This window comes from Pteropus vampyrus, unplaced genomic scaffold (assembly GCF_000151845.1).
Source record: "Pteropus vampyrus isolate Shadow unplaced genomic scaffold, Pvam_2.0 Scaffold476, whole genome shotgun sequence".
NCBI lineage: Eukaryota > Metazoa > Chordata > Mammalia > Chiroptera > Pteropodidae > Pteropus > Pteropus vampyrus.
The window spans coordinates 1173620-1196347 of NW_011889257.1; the positions used below are offsets into that span (position 1 = coordinate 1173620).

A 22728-nucleotide genomic window follows, 5' to 3' on the forward strand; every position below is an offset into this window, starting at 1 on the left:
CTCATCCTACCTGTTTTGGCAAACTCCTCTTGTCACACTACATTTAGTTAGCATGGCAAAATGGCGAATGAGCTTGACTTCCAATCTGGTTGAACTTTTATAATTGCCTTTTTAACGCCTAGCACACATGAAGAGCCAAAAGAAATTTACGACTGAATGTTAAGATTCTTTTTCTATTCTCTCAAAAAGAATCTCAAGATAAGAATATTTTAAAAGATTAAGTGGTTCTGGTATTAACATGTATTCTATTCTAAGTTTGCTATTTTCAACCAATTTGGAAGGCAAAGATGAACTGAAGAGCTGTTAAACCAGTAATAAGTGCCAGAGTTAAACATTTCTTTACTTTGCTAACTGGAGGGCAAACACACTGCTTACAGTATATATGATCTTTGACATTTGTGCTGTTTTAGCCTGTTTGCGAAAACTATGCACGGAATTCAAATTAGCAGGCCACTTTTAGGTTGGCGAAAGTTAGAATTATTTAATAGAATGTTCTTGTAAAAAACTTTATTATCCCCTAAAGATTCAATTCCGATGGGAAACAGAATCCACATTGAAAAGCTAAGAAGCAAAATTACCAAAGAAAATCAAATGGCAGGGTTTTTCTCTCTACGAAAATCTCAGAATCTCAGATAAGCGTTGAGAAAGAGATCTTTGTATATACCTACTAAACAAAGCACACTTGAGTGTCATTTATCATGAAAAAGCTTAAAGCACATAGAATCTGAATGGTAATAAGGGCGAGGCTCAAGTTTCTTGGGAAATCTTGTGTTCCTGAGATGACAGTACTTTTGAAACTCTAGCTCTAGAAATTTAGGTGAGAACTATCAAATCTGAACACATCGTGACAGAGTTTCAGAAATTTTCATGGGGATTCTCATCAAAGGCTATTCCCTGAGACATGCAAGGGCAGTGAACATGCAATTCTTTGAGTACAAAAAAATATAACATATAAAATCAATTTGATCTCTTTACTTCTCCCTTTAAAGAAATTGCTAAAATAAGAAGATTTATCATTATAGTCTAAACTCTTATGTTTTACCTTTCTTTAAAAATTTCATTTCAATTATCGAAAGGCCAGGCACGGTGGGATGCTTTCACATACATTCTCTCTCTTTTACATACATTCTGTCTCTTAATACATCTCTTAAAAGATCACTTCTTTAAAGGTACAGAAAAATACAGTTCCTACAATTGAAACAAACTTAGTAGAATCCTAAAATAATCAGTTGCAATTTAAAGAATACAACTGTCATTCTTCACTTTTGGAAACCATAACATGTAAAAGTTAAGCAAACTTAATGAAGCCCTAAAATGATTAGAACTTTTAAAGAATGCAATTGCAATTCTGTGCTTTTGGAAAATGTGGGGAAAAAAATCCAAAATATCTCTCTATGTAAATTAAAGCTCAAGCCATGGTATTCAAAATTTAAATGATTTACATAATCTACTATACTTTGTGTTTTTTTTAATAATTAACCTTCCTGAGAATGATTTTGTTCTCCTTGGTGTTTGCTCAACTAAAGTGCTTAATAAAATTTCTACAGAATATATTAGCGTCTCCAAGGATGAATATTATTTTGAACTCCAATCTGACAAAAATCTAACTACATTTAATTATGCTTGATTAATCCAAATGTCACTGAAAGACTTATAGAACACAGAAATATTTTTCGGGTTAAATTCATACTCTTTCCACTGTAAATTTCCTGGATCCAGTATTACCAAAAATCTTCTACTCAGGTCTCTAACATTTAAAAACGATCTCATAAAAAAATAGTCCAAACTGAACTACGAGACTCTACACATCAAGCTCCGATGCTTATCATTTTCAAGAGATATGCAGATTCTACACAAGATCGAAGTCACCGCTTTAAATCAGGAGGTGTGCTGTCCCTGAAGAGTCGCCAGTGTTGGAGAGAGAAGGACACAGAACTGGGAAGTCGAATACTGCTAGGGATTTATTAACACTGCAAGGATATTAATACGAGAAAGGGGTGGTCTTTCTTTTAACGCAGGCGCTAAACTGTATCAGACATTTGGAGACTTTCAGGAGTGATGCCCTGAAGTGCTGTTATTTATATGAAAATAAGTCAATTTAAAGAATGACAAATTGGCCCCACCTATGGGAATGAAATGCATCCTAGCATCCTATCTCTTTCTCTGTCATTCAGCTCTGCCTTCCACGGGTGACCAGACAGGCAGGTATCAGAGAACTGGTGACGTGTCCACCGTGGCTTCGCTGCTCCCTCCCAAGGAGCTGGACAGCCACAGAGAGCCACCTGTGTTACAGGTAGCAGCCTGTGTCTCGGCCACACTGACCCTATCACTGGGATCACGGGCAACCCAGGTCCCTGTTTTAGAGACAGACAGAAGGCAGAAACAAAGGTTTCTCAAGGATTCTATGACCACAATATTATTGTCGTTTTACTTTCTTCATTTTGGAGGGTGAACATGGCTCACGCCAACCTGCAGACCTGAGAGGGAAGCTCGCTTGCATAACCCTTCCCTCCACCTCTAACATCAGTCTGGAAGTGTTAACGAGGGTTTCTCCTGACAAGCAGCTATTTTAACTCCGGCATCATCATCCAGGTGCTGTTAAGTGGGAAGCTTTTATTTAAATAATGATTTCTGAAGTCCTAAAAAGACTCATCTGGAACTGCTATAATTGCATTGGTTATGAGGAAACGGCAGCCCATATCATTCAAGGAAATTTGATTGTAAAAGCCGGCTCCTCTCACCCGAGCATGGCTCCCCATTGGTCAGCGAGACATGGAAATGCAAGGCGTTCAGTCCACTCTGTCCACCCAAAGCTGCAGCACAGAGTCCTGGCAGGGTCCCCTGCAGAGCCATGCACAGAGCCAGGCAGGGAGGAGAGACTCCAAAATCAGACGAATAGATACAAAGGTGAAAGGACTCAGGAATCATCAGCGCTTCCTCGTGTAAGGAACGCACCTGTCCACGATGAAAACATCTACAGATTCCTGTATCCCCCTTTATTCTTCTCCATAGCACTTATCTCTCAAGTGTACTAGAAACTTCCCTTGTTTTCTGTCTCATTTGTCTCCCCTACTAGAATGTGAGCTCCACGAGGCGGGGACTTCTGCTTCAATCACTGCCACGTGCCCAGCACTTAGCAGTTTCTAGCACGCCGCAGATGCTCGCGATTATTTAAATGGAGGAATGAACATGGCTTTCTTTGCCATGGACTCCTCAGTCTACCACTTTCACTTCCTTCGTCCCTTTCATGTGGTTATGTATTCAAGTCTCCATTTCACACCAGGACAAAAACAGGGCAAAGACTGACATTAGGGGAAGGCACGGCATAGAGTGGAGTTTGGCGCACAGAGCCAGGCTGTCACTCACACTCATTGACCATTACGCTAGGCCCGGAAGGTGAGGAAAGTTTGCCTAGTGGATTATGTTGGCCACAGAGAAAAGGAGGCTTCAGTCCTTCAAACGGGCCAAATGAACCCCCCGACCCATGGTCCACCTATCAATGCACTTTTGAAACATTACCTTGTGTGCTTCTACAGTAGGTCGAGACCTATAAACTATCTCAGTGCACATGCATGAATAACAGATAGAATCCTGATGAGGACTTAACTCTTTTCTATTAATGAACCAGTTTTTTAAATGAGTTGATCGAAAAGACAGGTAAGAAAACCTACGTCACGGTAAAGCTCTCAGTGGGGCAGTTTGGCTAGCAACTCATTAATAAAAAAGTTTATACTTCTCTTGATAATGCTGATTATGTACTAGTTTGAAATAGTCTATCATGTTTAATTAACAAATGTCAATGGCTGATAACTTATGTTCATTAAAATGTCACGTTTCTTACTTTCAAACCAGAAGGTACTGATATTTCTAATTGATGGAAAAGGAACCCGAGTTAAAAATTACCTTTCTACAAGTAATAAGCCAAAATCCTGTATTGATCAAGTTATTAACGATTCTTTCCTGCTAGTAATATTGGGTCCGTATGTTTACTAACATAGATTATGATTATCTTCGTAGTTAATGTTGAAGCACCGGAGCCGCTGGGAAAGAACGCAGAATAAATGCAAGTTTGCTTAAGCGCTCCTGCCTTTCAACGCACACGCCATCCAAAAACTGGAAAAGAAGCTGTCCATAATGAAATAAAAGCTACCACTCCATACTGAGGAGTCCAGGGAAGTGTCTGACAGATACAATGAAGTTGAGGATTAATCAAAAGAGGATTCCTGCATTTACCAAGCAGGCCACAGTTGCTGGGCCATTCATGAGTGTTCCAAAGGACTCTACCAATCATTTCTTCTTACAAGGAGAAGCTGAGCACACACTACGTGGGCACACATTTCCAGAAGCAAACCTAAGAGCAGACAGAGGTTGAGATCTCAGGTGCAGAGGAGAAAACCAGTAACCCAGGAGCCACTCACACAAATGCTGACTACAGAAAGTCCTCAGTGTCGTCAATAGGTTCTTAAGACTTCAAGTGAAACAACATATAACAAAACCAATTTTACCACAGACTAATTGACAGAAGCAAATTAGGCGCCTACAGCATCTCATCAACATTATAACAAAACGACATTATGCAAGACCTGCTGTACATATAATCCAGCAGAGCCGATGTACGAGCCCACCACACTCCTGCTGGCACGACATCTAGTGGAAATGGGGAAAGTCAAGGGGAATCCCTCTCCCCCAGGGCAGAGGATTCCATAGCTTCCACGAAAGGCACTCAGAGACAACATGTTCCAAGGAGGCTTTACTTCACTCCTTATTCTCCCATATCCAGAGAGCATAACAGAAAACAAAAACAGCTGCGCCACTACAACCCATCGAGATCAAGCCTTATAGGTCAAGTGCTACGTTGATCTTTCAAATGCTTCTCACTTGGAAAAGGAGGCATCAAGAAGGATTTATCCATACTTTTCTTGGTCAGATAGAACTGGCCCCATGCAGACAAATAATAAACAGCAAAAGGCATCATGATACTTGTGCAACAATGAAAGAGTAAAACAACACAGAAGAAAAGGAATGAAAGAAGCGAAAGACAAACACACTCTGGAAACAGAATGATTTCAGAAAGCCCCGAAAATGTAGACAACACAGTTCGGCCTCCAAAGAAATGAAATAAGGAGCCAACGAGGACAACATGGTGAGAGAGAAAAGCTGGAAGAGCTAAGGAAACGAACGGATAAAAAACAAAACCATAACAGAAGTGAAAGCCACATTGCAAGCATCAAGGCCTAGAATCAACACTTTAGAAAACGGAGTCAGTGAGATGGAAGGTTAAAAGCTGAGAAAGAAATCATACAGCAAGAATAAAGACAAGATGACAGTGATTGAAGGAAAGATAAATGGGAAGGACAGAAAAGAGAGAGCCAATACCAAGATAAACTATTGAAGAAAACAAACTGATAAGACATGCAGTAAGGCCTGAACGTCAATATCTAATGCGCACTGCAAACCAGAAAAATCCAATAGACAGCTGTCAACTCTGAGATACACTCAAATGAAGTTACTGAATTCAAGGATAAACAAGAAATCACGAGTTCCCCAGGGCAAACAAACAGGTCATCTACCAAAGAGGAAGAAAGATCTGTCTGGACTCAGCCCTCTCAGCGCCACCAGACACTACAAGACAATAAAGTGAGGTCTCCAAAGAATCGAGAGACGAAGGATGTGACCCAAGAATCTGAGAGCCAGCCAAGTTACTGAACACAAAGGAACAGTAATAGAGGTACATTTGTAAGTGTGCAAGAAAATCCAAATGATGCTGTGACCTAGTCCACCAAAAGATGAAAGCATCAACTTTCAAATGTGGAGCCTTTGTCTGAAAGGGCTGGCAGTGAGCACTGAGTTCAAACATAGAATTAAGTCTAAATAACTCTAGTAATTACCTACAGCTATACACTTTAAGTTGCCTGTCTTCCTAGCTAAAAGTTGCCAAATCCATTTGATTATCTCCTCTAATTAACCACGCCAAAATGAAAACACACAAAAGAAAACTTCTCCTAAATGGAATTGTCTTGCACTATAGAAAAACTGTGGTTTCTATCTTTACCTTTGAGGGTTGGTATACCCAAGAAATTCCTCAAGAGAGATCATGCTAATTGTCCGGTGCATTGTTGAGAGCACAGGCCCAGGAACAAGAAGGCCCAGTTACTCACTTTGGTTCTTGCATTCACTTACCATGCCACCTAGGCAACCATTGCACTGCTTTGGGACTCATATGAGAAACAGAGATAATACCTGCATGGTCCACCTCACGGCATGGTAAGGATCAAATGGGATGCTGTATGTGAAAGTTCTTTGGAATCTTTAAGCAAGGCTATAATACCACGTCACCTGGTTGGTTGGAAAGAACCCTCTATATTAAGGAGTCGCGAAATATTCAGAGACAAAGAGGATCAGAAGGCCCCAGTGGATCCATCCCTGCTTCCTTTTCTTTACATTTCTCTACATCTTAAAAGTCATTGTTTAGCACTAAAAAAGGAAATTCGGTCTTTCCACAGCTCCTGACCAAAATGATTTTTAATCTGGAAGCAAAGATAATTTAAGAACTTAGAAAGATGTTGCCTACCACCCGAGGTAAATGTCTCTCAGTTTTCATTCCTTGATTCGACTAATGTTTACTAAGCACCTAGTATGTGCCAGGCACTGTTCCAAATAGTAGACATGGCCTCCAAATACTTAAAATAAAGTCAATGAAAGGCAAACACAGAGGAACTGAGAGAACTAAATGGATTTCACGGAAAAGGGATCAATGTCTATTTATACTCCAACCGATATGTAGAAATTTGATCATTTGCTTAGAGACAAACCCCACCGGCCAGCCAGAGAATCATGTTGAGCCGACCAAAAGGATAAATGAATACTTAGGGTCGCTAAACTGTGAGAATGCCAGGTGTTCCTGAACTCTTCTATGATTGCTTTGGCAGTTAAGTTAAATTCTTAATGCAGAAAACAAAGAAGAGGCAAGATTGTACTAGACTCAGATGAACAGGAGTAAACCAGAAAGCATATTAGCCAAGGACTACCAATTAAGTCACTAAACTACTGAAAAAACTCTTTTACTTTTGAAAAAGACCTGTGAAGGGAGGAAGGTGATAGGATTTCCCCACACCACATTTTCCATCTTCAATCTCTACATGGAGCTTGTTGTGAAGGCAGAACGATCGACGGGCATTACTCGACCACGCAGTGAAACATTGCCGGTCCGATGCGGGAGGGAACAGCTCCGGAATCTGTTGCCTTCTTCCCCTGACAGTGTAGCATACTTGAAAGTGTAAAGAACGGTTGGAAACGGAGGCCTAGGAAGGTACTCGTATACTAACATTTATAAGGAAGCCAAGGTCTTTAAATGTAAAGAACCATTATTTTTACATTTTTTACCCCACTAGAAAATAATCACATGGAACAGCCCTGTCCCCAACATCTTGTCAGATCCGTCTTTGAAGTACATTGGCCTTTCTTTTACCTGACTGATTATCTGAGTTCTCTGATGAGACCCTTCTAAGGATGGAAGAGGTGAGATCTTTCTAAAGATGAAAGGAACTGCCGCATAACGAAGTGAAAGAAAATCAGATTCAGTGGAACTAAGAAGCTGTCACCAACCCACATGCAGCTGGTCAGAACACAAACTCCCCAGGGAAAATTTCCCACTGTGATAGCCGTGGGGACAACTGCACTGATACTGTCATATGACTTGGGGAGGAATAATACTTTACAAGTTACGACTTTTAAATCAGTGCCCTCGGTACCTAAAAATTAGATGGAAATGTTGCTACGGATGTTCAAAGAGGGCAGAAGTCGAAGTGGGTAATAGACACAAAAAATTACAGTGAAGAGAAACGCATCCTGTGGAGCCGTGTAAGTTGCAGGATGTGATCGGGACTCTCGGATAGCTGCCTGTTTCTAAGGGTAAACAGAATGGCTCCTGTTCCCTCGCCCCAAGTCCTCTGCTAGTTCCCACTTTCAAAATGAGAAATTCGAAAGAATGTGAAAATCAGATCGGCAATTCTAAAACTGGCTAAGATTCACGAAAATGAAAAGTTATGAAGATCTAGGGCATTTTCCAAAATAAACTAGAAAGCGGTTTTCCCTTCTATAGTCTAATTCACAGGTAGTGAAGAATATCACGCAAGGACCTCCAATTCCTTAGAAAACTACAAAGGAATAGAATATGACAAAGGTATCGTATCGGGCTAGTAAAATGTTTACGTAAGCATAAAAATTCCACTTCCAACTCTTTATAAACTTGATAGTGACCAGAAGGTAGTTTTTCACTTAAGATCTTTGAAACCAAGCAATTAAGTGAAAAATCCCAAGACGACTTTTGGAATGCTTTAATTGACAGAATGGAAGTACACAAACGAATTTTAAAATAAAACCAATGCATCAAAGAATAAGATCTAATGCGAAAGTACCCACACCTCACGCTGAGAATACAATCAGAAGAAAGAAGGCAAAAATCTCAACCAGAGTGAGGAGGGATGCATACGAAAGAGGAAAGGCCCTGGGACTGAATTATCAAGACACACTTGGCTGATGTCTCAACCTCTCCAGGCCTTAGTCGGTGGTTTGGGACAAACATGGTGTTTGGTCACAAAGTGCAACAGTAGAGATCTGCTGTATCTGCAATGAGTGGGGAGCTCAGAATCCCGGGGAGATCGTAGAACTCAACTCTATGATAATGACAGAGGTACGAGGACACGAGAGCGCTAGCGAGGCTCTGTGCTCTCTTATGACGGGTGCCAACTGAATAACGGCAACATACTATGAAAAATTACTCATGTCACTACTTTAGTGGAAGATCTTAAGTAGCTACAGGAAGGTTTCTGTGGTAAAGGTCCAGCTGGTACAGAGAAAATACACATTCAAGCATTGGAATAACTATGATGCCACGCTCAGAGTTGGTAGAGGAAAGGAGCTCTCTCTGGTTGACTTGCAGATGATCTTTCTTCACAGACAGGACCAAAGCATTGAGTTCTCTAGAAAGTTCTATTGGTCTTCATCTTTTCTCTACAAAGAAAATGACAGGAATATCCATACTGAGTTTATTAGTACAACCATCTCTATTTTAACTAAGATTTACCGAAAGCGTTTAGTTATAGTGATAATTCAAACACCCTTGCTTTATCTCTAAATTATTTTCTATGGTTACCACAGAAAAAGAATTACCATTTAATTACTTATATATACTTTAAAACAGTTCTTTACTCTCAGTTAAAAACCTGATTAGAAAGGAGGAGTGACTGCTAACGGGTACAGAGTTTCTTTCTGGGGCGATGAAAATGTCCTAAAATTAGATAGAGGTGAGGGTCACACAACTCTGTAAGTATACTAAGAACTACTGAATTGTATACTTTAAAAGGGTGAATTTTGTGGTATGTGAATTATATAACTTGTTAAAAGTCTGATTAAAGAATAAATTTTCTTAGAAATTCTCATTGAGCCAGTGGATTTACCATACTTACTAAACGCTTTGCCGAGATCACCCCCAATTATACTATTTGTATAATTTGACAATTTTAATTGTTAGGCTAACCATTTTAGAATTTTAAAAGTTGCTTTCTGCTAAAATATGTTTAATAATATATTAGAAATTAAGACTCTTACTTAGTATACAAGCTGCTAAACTATTTAAAGTTTTAAAATTGTCTTTAAAACAGTATTCACTTAAAGCTATCTTCTTACCATTCGAATGGACCTTATTATTTGTAAAAGGCTGCTTCTGTACTACCCAAATAACTTCCCTGTCAGAGCAATAGTTTGAATGAATTGGTCACATTGATGCCCAACATACTAACTGACTTACATACAGACTGAAGATGGAGTCAAGGAACACTGACCCAGGTGTCTCAAGGTGATTTAGCTTAATCTTAGCCAGAGATATGGTGTGCGCGCGTGTGTGTGTGTGTGTGTGTGCGCGCGCGCGCGCCCATGCACATGCATACCCGTGTGTACACGTACACTCACGTGCACAAACCAAACTCCCCTAAATTTCATCATCTCAAATGAGTGGCCGGCAATATTGCATAGAGGTTCATTAGAACCCTTCCACAGAAAAAAAAAATACATCAGTATAGATGCCCTTTATATCACTCATTGGAAAAGACCAATGCTACTATAATGGTAGAAAATTACAAAGCTATATAAACTATATTTGCAGATAAATACCTTCCTGTTGCATTATGTTAAGGTTCTCAGGGTAAGGAGAAATATATACAATTAAAACATATTAGGGAGAAACACTGCAATGTTAAATGTGAAGCAAAAATATCGATAAGAACTTATGATTTAAAAAAAAATATGTATATATATTTATAACTATATCCAGAAAAGGTATAATGTACACTCCCGACTTCCAGATTAGGGTTCCCAATACCCATTAAAAGCAAACAGGAATCCTTGAGGAAAATGGCTCATTCTAGGACTGGGGCAGGGAAGGTATAAGATGAGCCTAGGATACCATCTTGGGCCAGGAAACTTTCAAAGATGAATGGGGTTTTATCAATGGAACACAGAGGATCCTGCTCGAAATAGCTCCTGTTGCCTAAAATTATACCAATTTAAGCATCGAAAAGATGGTTGCTATGTGCAATAATGGATGAACGTCACAGAAAGCCAGACACAAAAAGAATACACACTATATGTTTCCCTTTGTTTTAGGTTCAAGAAGTAATAAAGTCAGATATAGTGACAGGTGACAGAGTCATAATAATGCTTACACTGTGGGGATGGAGGAGGGAGAAGAGTTTAACTAGAAAGAGGCTTTTCCAGGTACTAGAAAATATATGTAAAAAGTTGTCAAGCCATAAACTTAAAATTTGTACACTTTAATATACAGATGTTAAGTACTGATTAAACATGTCCAAGCAATAAAAAATCTATAATAACCATAACGCTACTCAAAAAAGAGAAAGCCAGAAACTCATTATTTGTCACTATTTAAGATGGCTTCTAATTCAACTTCTCATCTCAAAAACTGGTAATTAAAGGGAAAAACTTAAATGTCTTTCTTGCCTTGCCAGGAGGAACTGTACTTCAAAAGGTGCCTAAATGGCCTTAGTTCATGAGGAAGAACTTTATAGAAGAATGTCAGTTAATAATTGTCAAAGGAATGATAATTTTAAAATTTATCTTCTTCTAAATGTTAATAAAATTATTGATTCAGGCCAAAATGATCAATCGGTGTAAAAATGATTAGCTGATGGTTGCAGAGTACCAAATAACACTACACAACAGATTACTTTCTAGTTGAAGAGGGAAAAATAACTATCCCATAGAGGGAGCAGACAGCCATCATGAGGACTATGGTCTATCTCAACGTCACTAACGGTGGATCAACCAGACATCATGGGTCTCGGTGTAATATCCAATAGTGCTTATGAAGTATTCTAGCAAAAAAACAAAAATGCTCCATTGAGCCTTTACATGAACTTCCAGCTTATAGGAAATACAGAGAATGAGGGATAAGATACATGACATTTCAAAGAAGAAACCAAACAAATCAAGATGGGATATTTTTGCAGAACAACTGGCATGGTCTCTCAACAAGAAAAAAATATTCTAGGTGAAAAATAACTTGAGGTCTACTGAGATATGTCACATGGTCCTGGAATTTGCCCAGGTTTGGACAAATCAGGGAATTTTCATGAGATGAAGATTTATTGACATGGAAAGGTGGAGATGGTTAAATGAAGCAAAACCAGGTCATGAAAAAACGGTATGAATAGTGTGATCTCATTTGGAGGAAAAACACATATGTGTCGAAATAGCAGAATATCTGGAAGAACACACAAAGCTGTAACAGTGGTAATCTCAGGGTTGTGGAAATACAGTGGTTTCTCTTGTTTTCCTTATTTACATTTTCTAAAATTTTATAACCTTCTATTACTAAAAGCTTATTTTAAATTAAACGAAGAAACAGAACTTTTACTGTTGCTAGTTAGAGTTGGAGCTTAAGGGTCGTCAGAAGAAAAAAATTGAAAACCAAAGATTGGATTATTTTCCTTATTATGGTCAAATAGTGAAACTCATTCTGTGATTGATAATTTTTCTCTTTTTCATTAAAAAAATTTTGTGGAAAACTATACATAAAATTTACCAATTTTACATATTTAGATGGTCGAAAATGGTTATTCTTAAGCATTCAATTCAGTAGTTTTAAATGTATTCACATTGTGCAACCGATTCCAGAACTTTCTCATCTTCCCCAAACGAAACTCTCTCCCCATTAAACAACAACTCCCCATTCCCCCGGCCCCTGGCAACCACCATTCTGCTTCCCATCTCTATGAACCTGACTACTCTAGGTACCTCATATAAATGGAATCATACATTATTTGTCCTTTTGGGCCTGGCTTATCACACTTAGCATAATAACTTCAGATTCATCCATGCTGTAGCCTATGACAGAACGTCGTTCCTTTTAAAGAGTGAATAATATTCCACTGTGTGGCTATACCACATTTTTTTTTACCCTGACTGATAATTTTAAGTCATTTATTTTTTTCAGTTTGAACTCACAGAACTTCTCTAAATTTTTTTTCTGTCAATCTCTACAGATGACGACGAATTGCCAATTACTTTAATTACTTTTAAAATATAATTCATGGCAAGATAAACTCTGCTTACTGCTGTTAATATCCTCACACTGCGAGGACCCCCAGAGCAGTGGGGCCTCTATCTGAATGGCTACTCTGCCTACCCAGTTCCTTCTCTTCTTCCTGTCTGGGGTGAGAAAGCTGCTCTAATATTTCTTTAGGGATCACTTTGCCTTTCCAGTGATAAAATCATAAAGAAGATTTGGCTGAAAGTTATCAATTCTCTGATAGGTCTATTATGAGAAAATATCAGAGACTTCAGAAAGGAAAGCGAAGTAATATATTACTGTTTTGCCTTGTATTTTGAAGCATCTCTGGGCTCGCTGCTAGGATTGCTCCAATCATCGGCTTCAGGTGTGGTCTTATAATGGCGCCAAGCTGACTTATTGAAAACTGGAAGTCTCTCGAATGACTCACTTGAGAGTGCCTAACGGAAAAATATAAACAAAGGGTCACAGTGCCATTTGTCTCACATGAAATACGAAACCAAATTTTACAATTTAAAATGTTAGAAACCCTAATATATTTGGAATGATATTAAAATTACATTTTAGTAGCTTACTTTGACTGGCCAGGATAAAAGGAAAGCTCTTTTAAAAGAAATAAAAATATTCACTCATTCAAAACCAGTACTGATGTACACATGATCAGAACAAAAAGTATTTTAATTCAGTTAACACTGCTTTGAGATACTTTTGACTATATGGCCTTAGACCAAGCACTACTGTTCACTGGGCAAATTGCTCTCCTGAAGGACCCAGACAGAAATAGTTTCCTACATACTAGATTTATAAACATAAGCCCATAAAGTGATATTAAATGTCACACCATTTAGGTGTATTGGCATCTGAGATAAACACTGCAACTAACTGGTTATGGTGTAACATATTACATGTATGTTAACATATAACACCCTATGCAGCTGTTAAAAAGAATAAGCCAGTTCTACGTGAACTGATATGGAAAGATCTCCAAGACATATCAGAAATTTTTAAAAAGCAAAGTGCTGCAATAATCATTTGTGTGAAAAAAAAAATTAAAGTTTCCTCATATGTTTATCAATACAGAATCAACTGTAGGAGGATCCATAAAATAGTGGGGCCTGGGGTAACCTCTGGGGAAGAGAACGGGGTGGCTGGTGGCTCAGGGCCAGTGGTGGAAGAGACTTCGTTTTCCCTTTTGCAGCTTTAAAATTATATACTCTGTGCCTACATTGCCTATTCAAAAAATACTCCAAGTATTCTCGAATTCAGAAATAAAGTCTAACGCCACCAATGAATGAGAAAACCTGTGTTACAGAGAACTTTGCCATTGGATGAACCTTTCATATAACCGCATTGTGATTACTGACTTCTTCTAACTTTGAGAAAGCCAGCAAGTTTTTATAGCAAAAGACTAAAAGACCTCAGTTTATGATAATGTCTCCTTTTAGATTAGCCCTTTCCATGGATATGCAATTTTTTAAAATATCACAATTCAGAATTATGGTTTTAAAAATCAATTTTACTTTTTATATCTCCATATTTCACATTTTGCTATATCTGAGCATAAAATGAAGAGTAGGACATAATATGCTTTTCCCATAAAACTGAAGTAAATCTGAGCTGAATATAAGAGATGATAGAAGATACGGTGCTAGTATCTATTAGTTATTAGAACTTATAGTTTTAAAGAGTAGATGCCTTCATACTAATAGAAATAAAATGCAGTACCTTCAAATAAATGACAGCATCTGTACCCACTCCTTCCATAGAATAAAGTTTTAGATCTCCTTGAAAATACCTGGCATACAGACGCGAAATTGGCAAGCCATAACCAAATCCAGCCTACGGAGAAAATATAATGAATACAGTGAGACAGGCACAAATGATAACACATTTGTTAGGACGATCATTCAGAAGATTAAAATACATTTTTGGTTGAGATTTAAAGCAAATAAATTATTGATTCAACCTTTACAATGATGTACATGCTCATCTATGGCAAACAATCTATTTTCACTCTACAAAAACACTTCTCATAGGTTTGGAGAATAATAGAAATACTTCAATTTTTGACTAATGCTTTCTTAGCACTTTAAAGCACATTTTTAGCATTTTAAAAGCAAATCCCCAAATTAAGTGGAATTTGAACTGGCAACAAAACTAAACCACATCATTCCAAAGTTCCATTATCAGATCCCCACGTTCTTTGAAGTGAAAATTAAATTGAATAGCACAGGAGTGCAAATCTACCAGGACCAAGGCTAATGCATTGAAAAGAAAATTTCCTGAGAGGCTACTTTCTAAGGTTCTGGGAATCTACAAGATTTGAATATATGGTAGTCCATATATTTTTAGAGACAAGAAAACAATTCTAGTACTTCCCTATACCTCTATGTTACAGAGCCCTGCCTGTAACAGGTTGTTTTTAAAAAAAAAAAAAAAAGTCTCCGGTATTGACAAGAACAATACAAATAACTGAGACTAATTTCAGTAACGCTGGGGAGGATGGGGAGACGCTGCCCTGCAAGCTTCGGCCCCTCTGATTAAATCCACGGCCAAGGTTAACGAACGAGGCAGTGGGTAGAGAACTGCGCCACAGAGTGCGGGTTGCCTGGGCTTTAGGCTCAGAGAGACCTAAGTTGAAATTCACTTTTTGTGCAAGTCCGAGCGATTTCCTCGACCTCTTTGAGACAGTTTTCTCATCAGAGCTGCTGTAGGATTAAATATATAAGTGTAAAGTCTTAGCGCAGTGTTTAAGACACAGTAAAACTCAATAAATGAAAACTGTCGTTACGGCTACTACAGAACAGCAATTCTACCAAGTTATGTGACTTTTTACCATTTTCTACCATCTTTCTTCGATTCCCTCCTCAAGGTAGGGCCTAGCTCTAAGGGCTGGGTGTGACAGAGCATAACCAGTCATTTAAGGGTGTTAAGATTGGCAGAATATGGCCAGTAGTGAAGACGAGACATCCATAATGGTGATTGAGATCACCACAGAAAAGAAGCCAGCATGTTCCAGGAAGAAGCCAAGAAAATCAAGGCCCAGAGCCTGCTCTCGGGTCTACCAGGGAACAGCTGAGAACGCCTGAGCCCAGCGCAGTCCTGAGTGAGGAGAGACAGGTAAGCCTGGAGCCCTGTAAAACGCAGGACAGAGGCCGCTAACTCGGATTTGGTCAGGTTCAGGTAAGTTTTCCCAGAGTTTCAAAGGATCGATAGGAGCTGGCTAGGAGGACGTTTCTGAAAAAGAAATCCATGTGTCAAGGCATGAGGCTGTATAACACAGTAGAGTGTTTGGTGAGGAAATTATGTTCTCTAGTAGTACACCTCCGCATGCCCACCTGAAGGCGGAGGACAGTTTACTAACTGAGAGAGATACTACTGGAAGCATTTCTTCAAAAGGAGAAGGCCATGTGGTGCACTGGAAAGAATGTGGACATGGCCAGTGTTCGCTGTGCTGTAAGGAGCTCGATGGCCTTGGGCACGGTCCTAAGCTTATTTTCTCATCTACGAAATGGCAGGTCAGACATAGAATTTTTCGACGTCTCTTACTTCAATTGCTCATTAACGAATTACATTTCGTTAACAAATTATGACATAACAGTTATCCCCAAATGCTATTTTGAGACCTGGAATACATGATCCATCTTTCTTTTAAACAACTGGAGAAGGCTCTAGATTTGCTTGCATGTTTTTTTTTTCCTTTTGACATTTATTTAAGTAGGTACCAGAACCTGGTCGAGGCGATGCCTTCCAAAACTGCTGTTTAATGAATTTTCTTAAATGTGATATGTGACTTCCTCTTTATTTTCAACATGCTGAGTTAACAAACTCTGTCTCAAATAAATGATGCCAAGTGTTGGATTTTATTCACACAAATAAAATATCTTATGTGCTTTTCAGTCAGGTAGAACTTGGAAATGAAAATTAATTTATATCCTGCACCATTCTGCAGACTGATAGATTTATTGCTGTGTTTAATGACCAAGGGTTCACCTGTTGTTTGTCAATTAGAAACACTCAGCAGGGGAAGAAAGTATGGCCCTACCGGGAATCTAAATGCTGCCATGGCAACCAGAAACTTTTCTCACTGCCTTAATAGGGCTGAAAGTTATTTCCAGAGTGAGAAAGAAAAGGCTCTGAAAGTGCATATGCCACCTATATGTTTCCTGCTTATGTTTTTAAATATAAAACTGTAATGTGTTCATAATTTAACATTTTAATTATATAAACGAATTTGGCAGGGAAGTTCGAAGGCCTCAGGTGATTTGGTCCTCTATGGCATGCAGTGCCAAAGCGCCCAGGACCACGCTGCAGCCATACCCGCTGTGCCGTTCCCTTGCTCACCCGCTGTCAAACTTCAACTACCTCTAAAGGAAGCGCCAGGCGGACAATGCTGCTCCGGCAGCAGCCGTAACCACAGGGAAATGCTTTTTCTCTATATTTGAGAGTGAGGCGCTGAGCTCTGAGTGTTTCTTAGACACAAATTAGGGAAGAAGTCTAAGTCCAGAGGATTCACAAAGAAAGCAGCAGTGGCATAAAATTCTCCCTCCTCCAAACCACACAGGAAACATTCCAGTTCAAAGAGGCTGCTGCCCCGCTCTGTGGGAATCCTTGCTCCTGTTACCGGTCTCCCCTTAAGCAGCAGTTTAAGATGCTCACCAGAGGGGCGGCTCTTGAAGGCTCCAGGCTCGGTTTAGGAGCAGTTGAATACATGTAGTTAAAAAGACGGTCTATTTTTCGAAGGGGGACGCCACCACCTAGGTCAGTGATCTGTAATGTACAAAAGGAGGAGGAAGGGGGGAGGGTGGATGGGGGAAGAGACAGAAGTCATCACTCTACACTTCGTAGGAAGCAGCAAGTTCATTAACTGAAGTCCATACCTGATTACTTTAAAATGTACAAGGGCTTTGAATCCCAAAGAAATATGGTTCCTTTGTGAACAATGTAAAGCAAAGTGGGGAGGGAAGTGTGGTGGGATCCCACAGAATTGGGTTTGAGATCTTGTTTAGCTTCCTGAAAAATGGTACTGATAAAGCTTAAATAAGGCAACTTAAGCCAAGGATCTAATACAGTACTCACGAACATGACACTGCATAAATGTCAGCTTCTGTCCCTTCCCTCTGATTCCTCAATGTCTAGATACCATTAAACTAACCGATAATTAAAGTACATGTGCAAATAAAGCAGTTACCTTAATGGACAAATCTTCTTTACCCAAAGTAACAAGAGTTTTAACGGATGGATAGCTTTCTTTTCTATCTTCATAGAGTTCAACTGTAGCTCTCATTGAGTTCTGAAATAATAAGACCTTTTTTTCTAGCATACCGCTCACTCGCAAACCACAATTAAAAAAAAAAAAAACTGGCACAACATTACTTATACACAATTCTCTTTCTTGCAGGGCAAATATTAGTTGTATTTATACGGCCTTTTTTCCCTCTAATGAGGTTAGCTAAATCTGTGTTCTGATCAAGCAAAAAACTTCCTGTTGCTTTGTTTTTCAACTAGTTTCAGTCCCATCTACCATACTAAACATCTATTTTTCTTTCCTTCCTTTTATTTCTTTTTGTTTTGCTTTAGGGTATTCAGATTATTCAACTTTTAACCAAGAGGAATGTTTTTATCACATGTAATGAGGCTGAGAGCCTCAGTGATTCGTATTAAACCCTATTTATCAGTCTGCATATACAGAGCACCTTTCCTCTAAAGAAGATGGAAAACCTGAGAAGATTCATGCTTCCCACAAAAATTAACCATTTGGCTGAAGAAAAAAAAAAGTAGAAGAAATGTCAGTTAAAAAGAAATTCTGAAAAAGCCACAGCTGTTGAAGAGAAAGTTCACAACTGAATGCCCATTTCAACCTTCAAGTGTTACATCAATAACAGTATAATCTGGGGAAACAAATGAGCATAATTGATTTTCAGGTGTTCAATTTAGGGCTTCAAATAGTGGAAGAAATAAAATTTTAGCTCAAACGCCTAGTGCCTGTTGTATTGCTACCTGTAAATGTCATTAGCTACTGGTTAACAAAAGCAACAGCTTAAGCTGTAGAGATTCTAAAGACACTTTTTTTTTTTTGCCCGGGGAGCGGGAGGTTGGGGGTGTCGGGGGGTGGGGTGTGGGGCCCCTTCTCGGCCCAGCCCTTCCACATCTCTCTCCTCTGCCTCTGTCAGGTCTTCAAATATGTAAAAGGGTCACGGTCGGTCCCAGGACTGGAACAACTGCTAATGCGCAATTAATGTTCGGAGGCCTAAATACATATAAACATGCTTCTCTTTTGATCTGGCTACCACCAATAAAGCCTCTGCCAGGTCTGGAAACTAAAAAAGCATCTCTAATCTCATAACTAAAGAAAAACAGAATGGATTTTACATAAAAATCACTAAAGTACAATTAAGCTTCAAAATCAATATGTACTAATATTCACAAAAACTATACTGTACACAGCAATTTTTCATCTCCCAGTGTACAAATTATAAAACCCACAGGATATCAGAACTAGAATTTTAAAAATGCTTATGTAAAACCTTTTTCTTATGCTAATGTAATGAATCCATTATGCCCTGAATCAAAGTAATTTAAAATGAAGGCTTCTTTCCATGTTGTTAAATTCCACTTACCTTGAACAACTCAAATAGCATGTGAAACAGATGTGAGGGCACATAAACTACCTGAATAGGTTTGTTTGGAGCTTTGGCTGAAAACAGAGACAAAATCATCAATGAATAAGGACCAAAACTAGAAGAAAGTCAAGAATGTCTGTGTTCAATTTTCCAAGTGCATAAGAACTCTATAAATTGTTAATTTTGGTTTCCATCTCTAAAGGCAGGACTGAGCAAAAGCAAATGTTTCGAGGTCCAACAAACTTGGGGTGATCTCCAGTTCCTTCACTCTATCAGCTATGTGACCTTGGGAAAATTACTCCATCGCCCTGAAACTTAGTTGAGCAAAACTGGAATATTATCACCTGTGTAATAATGTTCTGAGCATTACATAAGGTCATCCGAGTGTCGCTCAGTGTTTTTCAAATTGGGAGACACCCGCCCCTATCACTGACCCCCAGTAGTCAGCAGGGAAAACGCGAAGCCACAGAGGAAAAGGGGCACATCTTGGTAAATTAAACAGTGACGTTAAATTGTTACATTATGACAAACAAGGCATATTATAGAGTAGAATGTAAGGTTTACCTAACTTTTTTTCTACTAGCAGCTAGCAGACGAACCCCTAGAGACCTACGGCCCTTCCTCCTTGCATCAGGGATCGTCTGGGGAAAATCTGAGAAACACCAAATTCCACATCAAATGCTAAGAACAGCGTGGGCTATAGAGTAGATGCTAGAAAATTTAATCCCTCCTCCTCCTCGTGACCTGAAATCACTTAAGAGACTGAAACCACGTGAACTTTCTCAGGCAGGACATACTCATATCGTAATTTTGACCTAACCACTTCCTCTAATAAAGTACATAATTAACAGTAATATAAAGTAGAGCGAACAACTGTTTGGTTCTTAGCAGTTTACAAAGAACTTGCACATACATTATCCAATTGAACCCTTGTGACGATACCGTGTGGCTTATGGGGTGGGTGGCATTAATATGGGTGAAGACACAGGCTATGTGACTTCCACCATAACAGAAGAGGTGCCGAAACTGGACACCTGAACCAAATACTTTTGATTCTAAATTTGGAACTTGCGATTCTAAATCTGTGAGTTACTAAGTAATATATACAAATTATTTAAAAATTTGTTAAAAAGGATAAAAGTAAAAGTCTCTGCACCCTTTCCCATCTCGCCCCCCAGACCGCACCCAGAGGCAGCCTCTCATTATTATTTCTGCTTTAGCCTTTTGGTTGATAATATTTACATTCTGTTTTGTAACCCTAATTAACCCTTCCGTACTTTGCCTATGGGTTCTTTTTTATGAAGCTGAAAATCGACAGTGTTGGGAACATCATAACTAGGTAAATAAATATGGATCACTGCAGAGCGGCCGCAAGAGTGGACCAGGGCCATATTTCCTTCCCTATGGGTCCAAAAACATGATTTATGTGTCACTTGAATGAGAATGTTCTCGGCCTAAGGTGAAATGGATTCTCTTTTATCTTCCTCCAACTGCTCAAAATCAGACTACCCTTTTTAAGTTGCCAAATATTTGGACCGTGTCTTTCTGATAGAATTTTATATATTTCCTGGAGCTTCTAACGACCCTTCCTCTGGGGTGATTGGATAAGAAACATGCTTTCCTCTTCACGTCTCTAAGATCTTCCGTCTTCTTATTCTAATGCATGGCATCCGCTCCATTCTTTAAGACTTTTCAAATTAGAATCGATTGCTTTCCAAACGTGCTGCGTGGCCATCGTCCTCAAATTGTTTTGATCGAAGCTCCAGAATGTTTTAGTTATTTCTTATATCCCTATTAAACACATCATCAAGTCAGTGAGGAAATCTATCTCAGAAAGGTGTTCATGGGAGATACATTTCTCAATCCTTATTCCTCTGATGCATTTGATTGAAGGTTTGGCTGGATACAGAATTCTTGATCCGAAGTCATTTTCTCTCAGAATTTAGGAAGGGGGCGGGGGGGGGGGGTGGTCTGCCGGCCATGACAGTGCAGCCTGTCATGTTTTCGTTCACGTGGCTGGCTTTCAACCAAGGTCTGATACTCCTTGGTTGTAATCTTGTTGAAGAATGAGGGACTGGATTAATCATCTGAGGTAGCTGGTGTTTATCCCTCCACTTCTTGGGCCCTCCCTTAAATGGGAAAGATGACTCGAATCTCTGTGTACCTGGTCAAGACCTTTCAACTGGCTTTAGGACGAGCGGATAGTAAGCTGGTCTCTGACCAGAGGGTCCCCCAAAGCTTGAATGAAGAGGGCTTTACTTTGAGCTAATGATACACAAACAGCCCAGTTTTTTTCCAGGTTGTTCCTGAAGAAAGTTCTCGAGTTTTGATTTTTTGCTCAGGGGAAAATGCTTGTGACTGACTCCAGGCAGAGCCCAGGCAAAGTCCAGGGCTCTCCATCACCCCTCCATGCTCTACACCAGCTTTCAACTAACCCCTACCATTTCCCTTCGGTCCCTTGCACCTCGCGGTTCTGCTCCCCAGTCTCTCCAGGATAACCTCTGGCAATCAGGTGCCATCTCTGCCCGCAGCCTCCCCTGTGGCTTCTTCTGCTCTGTCACATTAATCAGAATACTTCTTTCCATCTGGTTACCCTCTGGCAGGAGGTGGGATCAGCGGTTCACTGAAGTACTTCCTGGTTTCTTTGCTGTTTTCCTTTGTAGTCCATTATTGTCATTTTAATGGAGCTCCAGGAGCACACTGAATGCTTACTCTAGCTTCTACCAAAAGGGCATGATTAGTTATACAAACAGCGTTCTGAATTCAACCTTTTCACTCCAAATCTCGGAAAAAAATTAAAATACCTTTGATAGTTTTATTGTGTTGGGTATTTTTGTTTTTTTTTTTTTTTTAGTTCAATCAACATTCTCTAGGAACCATCTGAAGTCTTGCTCAATCACTTGTACTTCTGGGGTGGGGGTCATTATAGTTTACATGCCTTTTAGAACCAGGTCGAATGTTTTGGTCCATGACTCTTCCCTAATCCTGGGCTTTTATATAGTGGATCCTTAGTAGATGTTTATTGACTTTCAGAAATGGATATGAACTTTCCATCTAAGGGTACATTTTAAAAAGTCAATGGGAAAAATGTTTCAGGTTTTCCATGCTCAAGACTCAAGAAGAGTCATACTTGTGTTCACGTATCTTAAAAAATAGTTGTGATACTATTACTTTGTAAAATAATAAAAATAAAAATTAAAAAGCAAAAAAAGAAGACTCAAGAAATAACAGTCTCTATTTTGCACACTCATTGTTCCAAATACCATTCATTTAAACAACATTTAAAGAATAGCAACAGAACTCTGCAGAAAAAAAAAAAAAACATTTAAGAGAAAAAGTAGCTTGGCACTTAGAGATGGTTAATCAATTCCCAAAGTCAATGGATAAGGCTGTTGGAAACAATATATAGTGTGGTTCCAAGTCACACTGGGATCAAGTCCCGACTTAGGCATTTAATAGAAATATTAGTAGGTACGTAACCCATCTGGACCTTGGCATTCCTTTTCTGAAACTGCACAG

The 22728-nt window shown here is 39.1% G+C and overlaps 1 protein-coding gene across 2 annotated transcripts in view; it reads right to left on the reverse strand.

Moving 5' to 3' along the window:
* Positions 1-8321: 8321 nt before the first annotated feature.
* PDK3 (pyruvate dehydrogenase kinase 3) overlaps positions 8322-22728 on the reverse strand; it is a 63822-nt gene continuing 49415 nt past the window's right edge. The window contains exons 7-12 of one of the 2 annotated variants that reach the window (XM_011382453.2): positions 19207-19283; positions 17778-17879; positions 17246-17356; positions 14312-14425; positions 12887-13026; positions 8322-9012 (exon numbers count right to left, since the gene is read on the reverse strand). In XM_011382453.2, coding sequence (XP_011380755.1) covers positions 8982-9012; positions 12887-13026; positions 14312-14425; positions 17246-17356; positions 17778-17879; positions 19207-19283 — 575 coding nt within the window. In that variant the 3' untranslated portion in view covers positions 8322-8981. The remainder of the gene's footprint in view (positions 9013-12886; positions 13027-14311; positions 14426-17245; positions 17357-17777; positions 17880-19206; positions 19284-22728) is intronic. The other variant, XM_011382455.2, reaches the window with a different exon arrangement.